Genomic DNA, 13,384 nt, shown 5'->3' with positions numbered 1-13,384 from the left:
CTTTATTAGATCTAATGGTAGCAAAATCCACCCAAGCATTCAACCAAGTGCCAGACATAGGACCAGCCTGTAACTCATAGGCTCCAGGCCCACTAGGGTCTCATCCAGGCATCCCTTACCACCTCTGTGGCCCCAAGGGACCTGCTCCAGGAACCAAGCCCTTCTCTAGACTATCCCACCTGAGAGCTAAGGTCCCTGGGAAGTGAATGGGACTGACCTCTGCCTCCCCACCCTTGGGGGCTTCTGGAACAGCCTTGACGACAGGCGTGGCAGGTTCAGTCCTCCGGGTCCCCGTCTTTGCTTTAGGAGTCCCAGGGGGCAGGGTAGTCTCCGGAGGTGGTTTCGGCCCAGGCTCAGCTTTAGCTGGGATTCCTGTCTTCTTTTCCTGGGCACTGCTCAGGGTCCTGCTAGGTTCAGAAGCCTTGAGGGGCTTGGCCTGGGGGCTGGCCTTGGTGGGCAGGGGACTGGCCTTGGCAGGCAGGGGGCCCGATGGCTGGCCCAGCCCCTGTGGCCCTTTCTGCTTCAGAGGGGCTGCTCCAGCTGCACGGAGAGGGGCCCCCGAGGGGGGCTGCTGTGAGGTGGGCAGCGGCAGGGGGGTCGGCTCTCCCAGGCTGCCCTCTAGTAGCCGCTTAGTTTGGCAGTTGAGACAGAGCCACTCGGTTTTCTGTAAGGAAATGGGAGGGGAGGGGGTTGATGAAAATCACAAAGACACTGAAGTACTCAAAGAGTATTTCTATGACTATTTCTGTAAGTGTAAGCAGGAGAAAGTTTTCTAAAGCATGACCCCAAAGGCATAAGGAGAAAATGACTAATAGATTTGTTGCCCCCAAATGACAGACTTCCCCATCCTTCAGAGTTCAAATGATAAACCAAAAAGAAGGATCTCTTCTTTACCCTGTAGAGAGCTTTTTCACCTGGCAAGAAAAGGAGGAGACCTGCAGGGGAGGGGAGGCTACAGGTAGCACATGAGTCTGGAGAAGAGGGGGAGTTGGTGTGGAGTCCATCAGTCCAGAGCCCATGCAAACCAGGAGTAGCCTCAGACAGGGAGCGCCTCCTAGGTGCCCAGCTCCTCCCTGGCCTCCTAGCCCTCAGGCCTCAGACACCATCCTCCCCATACTCTTCCCAAGTAAGGGCTGTGCTGGGAGGCCACAGGCTCCTGGGGCCAGGGGAGGCATCTGAAAGAAGCCCTGCTGGGAGGATGGGGCCAAGCAGTCCCCTCTGCTTATACCCCCCAGCCCAAGTCACCTTGTCCAAGGCCAGCAAAGACCCTCAGGTGGAAGCCTCCTCCTGCCCCCAGGGCTCTGGACTGTTCCGATGGGGACTGTGTGTGCCGGCACTTAGACCAAGGGCCCTGCTTCCTCCAGATCTGGGTGGGAAACAAACACTCAACCGTCAGTCCACTACTCTCAGGGTAATCCCCTCTGTCAGGTTCAGTGCTGGGGACTGGAGACACAGCCATGATTAAGACAGACACAGGGGCTGGCATGTAGCCTTCCTGGAGACCACAGCCCCAAACTGGTCATCCAAGTATGACGTGGATATCAGTGGCAAAGTTCCTAGAACACTAGAAACCAAGTCTACTTCCCCAGCTCCAGCTGTCTGCACAGGAGTGAGGTCTGAACATCCCAGGCCCTGCATGGGTGATTCCTGCAGCAGGTCAGAGGCTGACAGGGGCATGTCTCCCAGGAACTTCCTCCAGAGTCAGGGCTCTTCCTTGGCAAGACTGGAAGCCCCACCCTGGCCCACAGAGTGAGGCGGAAAAGAGGATAACCACACACTTATGTCTGCTCTCACCCTGGAGGAGGGGGAAGAGCCTTGGTACTCTGACCCTCCTGCTGCTGGTCCTCTCAGGTGCCCAGACACTCAGACTCCCACTAGCAGCTTGGCCACTAGGATGGGCCATTAGGAGAACCACAAGACCCAGAACCACAGGATCACAGAGCCAGAAGACAGGGCAAGGAGGTAGCCTGTGGCCCTCGCCAGCCTAAAGTGGGCTGGCAGCCTCAGCACCCTTACTTCACACACTGCTCTGTGCCCATGTCAGACCCTAGCACATGTGGCAGATCCTTGGATCTGTACTCCCACAGTACCCCCAGAGTGCCTGCCCTCAGCCTGGTATCCTCAGGCCACCATGGCAGATGCCATATCAATGATTCTGCCCTGGTTTCCTGCCCGCAGGGCTACATATCACATCTCTGCCCTGGGCGCCAGCAGAGGCCAGACCAGGCAGGTGGCAGGCCCCTGGTGTGTGTTAAGGATAGGCCTGATCCACAGGCTTGTTACTCAGAGCCTTGAGATTGCTGAGACTGGAGCTCTGACTCTGCCCTGAGGCCCAATCCTACACACAGCCCCTAAGCAGAGGGGCCCAGCTATGGAGGTTGACCCTTCAGAGGTCCTACATCTACTCACCCTGTTCCCTGGCCCTAGCACCACGACTAACTCCCTTTGACCTTATCTGGTCCTCTATGCATTCCTGACACAAACCCCTATGAAGCAATGGGTGCTGGCTACTTGTTGGGTCTTGGGCTCACTTGGCTTAGTCACCCCTAGAGGTGCCTGGGGAGAATGCTAGGCAGGCTGAGCTCAAGCCCTGAGATGGGGCACGGAAGAGCACAGATGCTCAGCCTGAGCCCAGAGCCCACAATGCCTCTAACATCACCTAGGGACACAGTGGAAATCCCCCCACCTCAAAGAGGATTGTGACATGACAAAAAGACCCTGGAGACATAAGAGGGGTGTAGGCAGAGGCCAAGAGAGTTCTGGAAATGAGAAAAGCCCTCCAGGATCAGCATGATGGGGTTAGGATCTGGGCCCAGACTGGGGGCTGGCCTATGGCAACACTGTTCTGGCTCCACTTTGGGACCCTGCACACAGCCATTCCAGCTTAGGCCTCTCGAGGTCAGATCACCTGCCCTGGCTCACCTTAGGGGTTTGGCAAACATCTGACCCCTGCCTCTGGCCTGCAGACCCCACCCCAGAAGCAACAGTCCCAGTGAAGCAGTGCCAGTGAAGGGCACCTTGGAAAGATGCTCTGGATGGAGGAGGCAGACCTAATGCCAAGTGTTCAAAGCCAGCCTGTGTGGCAGCCTGCTTACCTGAGCCCAAAGGCCCAGCCCTCAGCAGAGCATGTCACCTGTGGTCACATGCTCCACAGGGTTTTGTTCCTTCCCATGCTTATTCACAGAGACAGCCAGGCTGCAGAACGGGCTGCCCAGTTGGGCCTCTTGCTCCTGGCTCTGCTATAACAGGCGGCCAGGGAGGGAGGGAAGGCAGGCAGGGGGAGGCATGCGAGGTAAGGGCTAAAAATAAACACTGGACCTGGCTGCTGGAGGCCCTTTGCCAGCTCTCTGGGAGCGGGGAGAAGGGTGCAGGGCACTGGGGCCTGTTTGGGTGGAGTCTGAGGAGACTTGGCACAGACCTAAGTTTCTGGAGAATGGGGATGGGGTAGGAGGCTGGCCATGAGGAGGTTCTATGCCTGAGGGCTGGAGCACAGGTCCTGATTTCTTTATTCACTCAGTTCTTTTTTTTTTTTTTTTTTTAATTAAAAAAAAATTTCTTCTTAAGAGAGGGAGACAGAGCATGAGCAGGAGAGGGGCAGAGAAAGAGAGGGAGTCACAGAATCTGAAGCAATCTCCAGGCTCTGAGCTGTCAGCACAGAGTCTGATGCAGGGTTCAAACCCACCAACTATAAGATCATGATCTAAGCTGGCTTAACTGACTGAGCCACCCAGGCGCCCTTTTATTCACTCAGTTCTCATCTCTGCCCCCTGACAGCATGCCCTCCCTCACCCCGCCCCCTGCTCATTCATTCCATTTTTCCCCTTGTTCGTTCATTCACTCATCCATATTTATTCCCTCATTCATTCATTTACCTGTACACCCTTTCTTGTACTCTCCCAACCCCGCCCCCAGCCAGCCCCAGGGAGCTGCTACTTTCTCTTCCCCTTTGCCTGACCCCTTGGCAAGTGGGCAGGGGATGGTCTGGGACTTAGGAATGGACAGTGGGACACTTGATGATCACTTCTGCCTTGCCTCCCTCTGTCCAGTTCCTTTCTGGGGGCAGCTAGGAATGCCCCAGGGTAAGCACCACCTAATGGTGGGAGATGGGGTCAAGGTGAAAGAAGGGGAAGTGAGTTGGTGGAGTACTCCACGGGTGGATGAGCCCTGCTGCCTTCCAGGATCACTGGCTACTGTGCCTCAAGGGCCAAGGTTGCCCAGTGAGGCTGCAATGCATGTTGGGCATCCTTCTTGCACTGCCTGCCATTGTCTGAATGACCCTGCAGAACACAATCTCTGTGTATGTGGAGCTGGCCTGTGTCAGTCTGATCACGTGACACCAGCCTGACCAACACCCCATGGCCAGCTGCTGGGCCCAACATACCCCCAGCCTCACTGCAAGACCAGGGGCAGTAGATGAGAAATTCAGAGAAAGGATGCCTGGACATAAAGGGCCCAATAGGCATGGCCAGACCCTGGACTATAGGCATGGCTGTCACTGGTGCTGCCATTCTCCTGATGCTATGACCCTGCCCCATCCTGTCTCTGGACATCCTTAAGCTTCTCCTTTTTGGGCCTCTGCCTCCAATAAGAGGAATCCTCTCTGATATCCCCAACATATTTCTTTCTGGCTGGGCTGTGCTCTCCTCACGCTCCAGTACCAAATGTGTCCATTCCCCATGGGGCATCCTTCATGAGACCAGGGTCTTACACTGGCCACAGGATTGATTCACACTCAGATAGGTGGGGGCCAGAGGAGACTCTTTCTTCCCTGCATAGAGACTCCCTGTTAGGACATGCTGGTTCCAATCTGGCTGTGTGTTGGACCTTGCATAAGTATCTGAAGTATGGCATCTCAACTAGTTCTCCCAGAAACCTAAGAGGGAGTGCTATCACCCCCATTCCACACGGAGGAGACAGGGCTTCCTGAGACCACTATTGACAGAGGCAGCTGCTGGCCTCTCACTTGGTGCCCCCGATGCAACCCCTTCCCCAAATAAGCCCAGCCCAGCCCCGCATATCACAGGTGCCGGGCTCTTTCCCCAGGGAGGCCCAACTTCTCAAGGGTATGGCTGGTATTTTGGCAATTCTAATAAGATCAGAAACTGGTGGTGTTACTGTAACATTTCCAATTCCACTAATTTCTTCACAAACTCTATTTTGAACTGAAAGCCAATTAAAAATTAAGCCAGAGGGTACTATTATCCTTCAAAAGATAAATAGGTAAAAAAATTTGGAATCAACAACTCTTAATTATGAAATGACTCACTAAATAGCACTATGGTTATTTTTTCAGAGGGAATTTCAGAGCAAAAAGGGATCTAGTTTTACTGCTTCCTTCATTGTATGCTCTGGACTCCCTGTCTAGGAAGAAGGTAAAAGGTTTTATACCTCCAAGATATTGAGGAAAATCCCCAACCTAGCAGCCCAGACAGTTGACTCTCATCTTAGGTGGAGTCACAGCAGGTCTAACAGGCCTGTGGGGAAGTGGCAGTGGGACTGCCCTGGTCCATCCCTCCCTCAAGCCCCCGGCCTACATGCAGACAGGGTCCCTCTGGCTCACATTGTACACAGAGACACACAGTCATCCTGAGCCTGGCGGGCTGGCCTCAGTTAGCAAGGTGTGGGAGAGACAGTAGGTCTCTCACACAAAGTAGGTCATAGGGAAGCACACAATTGCGCCGAATGTCAAGTAGCCATTTGCTGAGGTGAGATCAAAGATGGTCCATGGCCTGGTTACAGTGAAGAAAAGCAACGGTGGTACCAGGAACCACAGGAGGGGGGCATCATGGCTGTCTACTCACACATTCCCCAGGACCCCTCTGGGGACAGCTGCATTAATAAGTAGAGCCATAAGGAGAAAGGAGTTGGAGAAGCTAGGCTACCCTCTGACTGCTATTAGGAGCAAGAGGCCCTGGGGTGGGGAGGCGCTAAACACCCAGAAGTTTGCTGTCAGGCCCATGGAACCCATCAGATCCTGTGGTGACAAGGGTAGTTCCGGCCAAGGAAGTGGCAGTGGGGCAGGACATGGAGACAGCAGGACATGGAGGAGGTAGGGCATGGGGGCAATGTTGGCTATCAAGAAGTTGGCCAAGGAAGTGGCAGTGGGGCAGGACATGGAGACAGCAGGACATGGAGGGGGTAGGGCAGGGGGCAATGTTGGCTATCAAGAAGCAGAAGCTCTGGAACCCAGGAAGGTGACAACCAAATGGCTAAGGAGAGGTTTGGATCAGAATCCAGATGCTCATCCAAGAGTCAGCATGTGACTGAGACGTGTTTGGGCAGAATCAGCACTTCCTCTGGCCTGGCCCAGGGGCTGCTGGAAGGAGTTGTCAAGAATATTTACACTCTTGAACTGAGACAGTTTTCCCCTTCTCTCTGTGCATGTCTTGCTGAGTGAGGAAATGTGGGCCAGGAGGTCTCTCAGGGACAAGGGTCCCCCAGGCTGCACCACCTCAGTAGTCCAACAGGGCTCACAGTCCCTCAGGATCAGGGTGCCCCACTCAACTGACAGCCAGTGTGTGCCTGGTAGTCTCTGGACTGGAGCTCCTCTGGCTCTCTGATGGCCCCTTGGTGTCCCCTCCCCACCCTAGTCAGCCAGGCCAACTGTCCTCCAGTGAGCCCTTGGATCTAAGGAGATAGGTGGCAGTATGGGGCCTCGAGGGCCACATGGGCATCATGTGAGGAGGTCACTTTTCTTGCTTAGAGCTGCCTCTTTCTGCATGTTGGAAAATATGGCCTGTGACAGCCAAAGCAGTCTTCTTTACCACAGTGGGCTGCTCCAGTGGAGGCCTGACTCAAAGCAAATCAGAACAAGGTGCCAGAGACTCCCTGCCCCACCACTGACCGTGCATGGCTCTGCCTAGAATCCCCAAGGACTCAGGTGGCTGGCGGTGTCCAGGAGGAAGGGCTTTGGCTTGATCATCTCCTGATGTGACATAGCTGGGGGTGTATCTGTCTGTTAAGATGAGCCAATCATTCATCTTGACCCTAAAGGCATTTAAGGGAATGGGACACACCAGCTATGCCCAAGGCAGCCAAGGTAGGGTTCACATGGATGGCCCTGTGGGCAGGGCAGAGTGAGTAAGGGGAGGAGCAGAAGCAGCCTCCAGGCCCAGGCTCATCCAACTCTGCCCAGGTACCTCTGTATCTTCTGAGCCTGCCAGGTGGGCTCCAAGCTTTGAGAGAACACTGGGCCTCCTATTCTTTTCTATCCAGCTCTGCACAGCGCCCAGAACCCTTCCCTGGAGCAAGGATGCAGAGAGATAGGCCCTAACCCCAGAACTCTCTCAAATTTCCCTAGGGGTAAAAAGAACATCCCTGAGCATCCCCACATGCAGCCCCAGGAAGAACTAGGCCCAGCCAAAGGAAAATATGTGGCCCAAAGACTAGCTCTGACAAGTAGACGTCAATACCCATGACCTCAGAAGAGGGGATGGAGGGAAGATACCACCTGGCTGGAGCCTGGGACAATGGGGCATATCCCTGGGCCTAACAGCCCTTCAACCCCCTGTGTGGGTCATAGACTGAGGGCAGGGTGGGACCTCAGGTTCTTCCCACCTGAGCAGGGGAGGTTGGCATCTTCCATCCAGGCCATGCCCAGGATAGCTGGGAATGAGGAGGCCAGTTCAGGGTGCTCTGAGCCTAGCTACCTCTAGGACTGGCCTCAGGGCACCGGTTAGCCAGTCAGAGGCAGCAGGCACCATTACCCCATCCGCTGTGCCAGTTAGTTTTCTGAGAAGAACAACAAGCCTGGGGCAGGGATAGAAAAGGGAGTACAGCCCCTCTGTACCTGTGTAGGGGCCCCACAAGTGCTGAAGACCTGGCTCTCTGTAGCCCTTTCTGGCTCCCATGCCTCCCAGGCCCCCCATTACTCCAGGTCTTGGTCCAGCTCTCTTACCTCTACCAGGTGGGGCGTTGGGTTGAAGCCACACAGGTTGCACACCTGGAGCTTGCAGGTGGTGCAGGTGTTATAGTTGGCTGGGCCCTTGCTGCCCACGTTGAGCTCAGCTTGGCACAGTGGGCAAGTGGCCCTTTCCTTCGGCGTGGTCTTTGGCTTGGCAGTAGCCTTGGTCGCTGCCTGGTGTTCCACTCTGCCATGTTTTGGACTGGTTGTTCCCCCAGTTCTTGCCAGGGCTCCAGGCCCCGATCCAGGACCTGGTCTGGCTCCAGGCTCAGTTTTGGCTCCAGGTGCTGGCCCAGGCCCAGGTCCTGAGCCTGGGGGTCTTGGGCCAGCCTCCTTGCTGGCATCACTGAAGACAATCTTAGGTGGCCCTTTGCTGGGAGCCACTTGGCCCTGGGGCTCAGCCTCGGGCTGCACAGACATGAGGGTACTCGCCTGGGTCAGCAGTGATGCTCCAAGGCCAAAGAGCTTCCCAGTGAGGCCCTCCTGGGTCTGCTCAGCAGCACCAGGCCCAGAGGGCACTGTGGTGGCACTTTTGGCCAGGGCCTCTCCTGCAGGTGGCCTGGGATCCGCTGTGGAAGGCTTGATGGGGAGAGGAGGCTGAGGAGACGCCCTCCCCACCTCTGGAGGGGCAGCTGCTTGGGCAGACCCCGGCACTGAGGTGGCCCTGGATGTCTCAGCCTGGCGGAGGCCTGGCTGTGGTGCCCCTGGGCCCTGCGATCTCTCTTGCTCCGGCTTCCCCAGGGGCTGTTTGGCTGGGGACTGGGCAGGAGACAGGGCCGGGGAGTGCAGTTGCTGCTGGCTCTTGGAGCGAGGCGCAGTGGTCATGTCCATCCCCAGAGCCCTCTGCATCTGGCAGTTCAGACAGAGCCACTCCTTCACCTGAGGAGGAAGTATCATGGTCATCGGGGTGGTCGGGACTGACAGTGCCCATAGCTCAGGTCGCTGCAGGCCCCCCAGCAGCCAGGGCCAGCTCCAAGCATAGGCAGGAGCAGCAAGCACCACTCAGGTATTTCTGGGCTGCCAGGAGGCAAAGCTGAAGGGGCTGATGGCACCTGCCCTGACCTCTGGGAGCTGCCAGCTGCCTGGAGCAGAACAGGGGCAGTCACACACACTCCCCACCCCCCAACCACCAATCTGCTGCCTACCAGACCCTCCTGCTCAAGAGTCTTCCCCGCCACCCACTGGCTGTACCTCTGATCTGTGTACATTATTCCATCTCCATGCCCTGCCTCACCAATGACCCCAAAAGCCTCCAATTGGTCACTCTCTTTCCCCTGCTGCCTGTTTTGGGCCATTTCCAGACAGCAGCCAGAGTGATCTTTTCAACCAGGAAGAAAAGGATGGCCTTAGTACAGTGCCTGGTATGCAATAGATATTCAATTAAAAACTTGCAGAATGAATAAATAAGTGAAAAGTAATAGGAGGGAGAGGGAGGCATAGAAAAGAAAAGAAACCGGGGCACCTGGGTGGCCCAGTCAGTTAAATGTCCAACTTCAGCTCAGGCCATGATCTCATAGCTCATGAGTTTGAGCCCCATGTCAGGCTCTGCACTGACAGCTCAGAGCCTGGAACCTACTTCGGATTCTGTGTCTCCCTCTCTCTCTGCCCCTCCCCGGCTCATGCTTGGTCTCTCTCTCTCTCTCTCTCTCTCTCTCTCTCTCTCTCTCTTTCAGAAATAAACGTGTTTTGTTTTTTTTTTTAATTTCCTCCCTGTCCTGGAGGAGCGTAGAGTCTAGCTGAGGACACAAGATATACATGAACAATCTTGAGAGCAAAATAATGCAATGTAAGTGATGATGTAAGTAGAATGAAAAAGTTTCCTTAAGCAAGACACATTTTTTAAGAAAATGGGATAATCTGTGCCTCCAAAACAAAAAATCGTGTGCTGCTATTTATGTGATGGACATGTAGTTTCTCTCTGCATCAACCCCTTCCCTGAATAAAGTGAGCGCATGACTCAGGTTGGGCCAATCACTGGTTTCAGCAAGGGGCGCAGGGACAGGTATGTGACCTTGCAAACAGGGCTGATCAGAGCCCTTGGTAAATGAACAATAGAAGAAAGAGGGGCTTTTTTCCTTTGGGATTACTCATAGAGAAAAGTAGCCTTAGAGTGGCCAGCAGCCCTCTTTCCCCACATGCAGCGAGATGCTAAGGATAACATCAATACACAGTCAGAAGCGGACCAAGGTAAGGAGAGAGGAGCAGATCTGATGAGTTCATTTAATTCCCTGGATTCAGCTATACCTTAAGTCTGCCCTTGGACTTCCAGGTGCATGAGCCAATAATATTTTTCTCTCAAAAAATCTACATACAAACCAGAGCCTATCAATTACAGGCTCAAATCCCTTAGTGGATTCCCATCATGTGTGCCATGGGAACTTACCAGGGCCCATAAGATCCCACAATCTACTCCAGCGCATTCCTCTCTCTGGCCTCCTTCCTTGCCATCCCCCCTTAGTGGTCTTACCCCAGAGATTCTGGGCCTCCTGTTCTGCCAAGTAGTCAGTCCCCTAAGCTCACTTCTGTAACCAGGGCCTTGGCCCTCACAATTTTCTCTGCCCCCAGACCAGCTAGCTATATAGGCCTCAGATCTCCCCATCAGGGCCGTCTCTGGCCACACAATCTAACATACGCCTCCCCCACCAGGCACTCTGTATCGAATCACCCACTTCATCTTCTTCACAGTGCTTACTCTTTCCCGAAGTATCTACCAATTTGTTTCCTTGGGTGTCTCCTTTCTCCCCACCTAGCTTGTGAGTTCTGGTTGAGGTATTCTCAGGACTGTGCACAGTGTGTAGTACAGAACAGGGCTCATTCCAGAGAGACTTCTTGTGGGATTAATCCCAACAACCTATTAACAGGGGGCGGGGGGCACAGTTCCCACAAAGCCAAAGCCATGAGACTGGAGATTTGGTGCCCCGGTGAAGAGGCTCCTCCTCTCCAACCAGAGCTGAGGCTGCAGGCCAAGGCTGCTCCATCTGTGCTTGTAGCCAGAGCCTTTGAAAGCACCATGGTGGCCCAGTCACCAGGGAAAGGTCCAATCCAGTTCCTGAGGCAAAAAGCCCTTTCTGTCCACCCTTAGGAGTACCTCCAGTCCTGCTCTCTTCCTTGAGGCCACAGGGCTATGCAGCTGCTGCTTTAGCTGACTTGCCAGCTGGAGAGCTTGGGTTTGGCTGTCTTGCCTAGCAGGCCAAAAGCAGCATCCAAGGAGTGGGGAACACTGCACTTTGGTGAGCACCCCCTTGTGCCCAGGACCACACAGGGCATGTTCACAGTTCACATTGTCATTTAGTTTTCACAGTAGAGAAAATCAAGGTCTGATCTAATTTAACCACATACTCTTGTGGTTACCCAGCCAGGAAGTGGTGTTGTGGGTGAGACCAGCCCTGCCAGCCCAGCCCAACTCCTGAGCTATGGCCTGGAGTCTGGTGCCTTCTGCATTCCTGCCTCTTCCAAAGGCCACTCAACCTCATGCAGGTCAAGTCATGGGTTTAGATGTCCCCTCTGCAAAACACTGGCAGAGCCCTCAAAGGCCAAGCCCAGTTCCAGAAACCCTAAGAACAGTGATACCACAGCACTGGGGTGTGAAGCCATCCCCCCCAGATGGGAACTGTCAACTCACCCTACGTATTTTTGAAGACCCAAGGGAGCTTTGTCTACTTTTGGACAGAGAGAGCCTCAGAGGTAACAATTTGGGTCTCTGGGACTCAGTCCAAAGACACTTTAGAAAGTTACTCTTGGGTGGGGAGGTCTCACTTCCCATCAAAATGGGAGCTCCCAGGGGCAGGCTATTTCTGCTCACCCTCAGATGGTCCCCCGGAGGGGATTAGCCTTCTGAGGGGAGCCCCAGGCCCTGGCCCAGGGCAGCTGTCACAGACCCACTTCCTGGGGTGGGTGCCCAGTGCACACCCCAGGCTCCATTTCCACTGTGCGCTTGCACAGGTATAGCATGCCCTGAGGTGGGACTTGTGACAAGAGGAGTCTGGAATGTAAAACTCCTTATCCTGGGACTTCAGAGTGACCCTCCTTCAGGTTCTGGACAGGGTTGAATAAGGGCATGTGCTAAAACTCCTGCACTCACCACCAGAACCTTCCCTTACCCAGCCTCCGTCACCCAGGCTGTCACAGGCATTCACCTAAAATAGAACCTCTCCAAGAAACAGCTAAAACGCCCCTCAGTGACTCATCGCCCAGATGGGCACAGCTATTTCTATCCAGCCTCTTCTAGATGGCAAGGAGCCTTGACCACGCCCTCTCCCAGCCCCACCCAGACTCAGGCCCAGGCAGAAAGGCCTCCCAGGGAGGACACTAGGAGGGGAGCACTCTGAGCCCAGCAAGACTTCCCTCTGCTTCCCCCACTGATCATCAGGAGCTTGATCGGAGGGGTTCAGCCTTAGCCTCTTCCTCCCTCCTCCAAGGTCCTCATCCCTGTGTTAGGGGGATGGATGCTGTCTACTGGACAGGGAGATAGATGGCCATGCACCCCAGCTCACTTGCCCACCTAGGCTGGGCATACATGGCCAGGCCTGTGGCAGACTCGTCAGCCCTGGGACGAGAGCAGTGAGAGCCTTCCTCGTCTAACTGTATTCGGTGTCTGTGGCTTCTTGGCAGCCTCCAATCCAGCTGCCCACCAGAATCACAATGAATGAATGGCCTTCTACTAGTGTGACGGGAAACCTGTCCTAGAGTCATGCTGTCCAGTACCTCCATGAGCCTGACCTGGCACATGGCCAGGAGATGAGCAGGCTATCCGCCACAGAACTCACGTCCCAAGAACCAGAGGTGAGCTAAGGGGACTGCCCAGGGCTGCACTGATGTGGACAGCTCTGTCAGACACTAGCTTTTGTCAGGCTGACCCTTCTTGCCAGCAAGGAAACCCATCCTGTCATCTCAGAGGCGGGACACCTGTGCATCCCAGCCCAGTGGGGCCCAAGCAGCAGTAGGAATGGGGAGGCTCAGTGTGGTGTGCAGGCCAAGAGCTGCTTTGGAAGTGGGGGAAGCAGAAGCTACAGGAAAGTGGCTTCCCTCAGGGAGCCGCTTCCTGCCCTGCCAGAAGCCTGCTGGGGATTCAGAAAAGCAGGGCCTTATGGGTTCTGGCTCCGAAGGGACTTTCATCCCAAGAAGAGCCTTTCTCAGCTGCTCCCTTACTTGAACTTACTTGCCCCGAGCTTCTGCTTTCTGTTCTTCCACAGGCCCTCTGCCTTCACGTGTCTTCCTGACCAGCTGAATCTATGGTCTGTCACGCAGTCACTCTGCTAAATGTCTGTGCTCTCTTGATCTATGTCTGCTTCAGAACTGGATCCAGCCAGATACCTTTTTTCCCCGGGCCTACACCCAAACAGATAAATGGGAACCAGGCGGACGGGCTCCGCTGTAAGTTAACTTGCGTCTAACTTCTCCTGGACCCCCATATCTGCCCGGTTAACTAATTCACTCCATCTCCCCAGGAGGCTTTTGTCCACAATGGCTTGTTCAATTTCT

At 54.8% G+C, this 13,384-nt stretch overlaps 1 protein-coding gene across 1 annotated transcript in view; it reads right to left on the bottom strand.

Moving 5' to 3' along the window:
* Window positions 1–13,384, bottom strand: part of BSN (bassoon presynaptic cytomatrix protein) — a 90,987-nt gene that overhangs the window by 16,469 nt on the left and 61,134 nt on the right. Inside the window, exons 3-4 of the mRNA XM_047826184.1 lie at window positions 7,898–8,782; window positions 218–664 (exon numbers count right to left, since the gene is read on the bottom strand). Of these exons, the coding sequence (XP_047682140.1) occupies window positions 218–664; window positions 7,898–8,782 (1,332 nt within the window). The remainder of the gene's footprint in view (window positions 1–217; window positions 665–7,897; window positions 8,783–13,384) is intronic.

Source organism: Prionailurus viverrinus, chromosome A2 (genome assembly GCF_022837055.1).
Source record: "Prionailurus viverrinus isolate Anna chromosome A2, UM_Priviv_1.0, whole genome shotgun sequence".
NCBI classification, from domain to species: Eukaryota; Metazoa; Chordata; class Mammalia; order Carnivora; family Felidae; genus Prionailurus; species Prionailurus viverrinus.
Note: the sequence above shows the minus strand (reverse complement) of the source record. Positions and strands in the feature narration are given on the sequence as shown.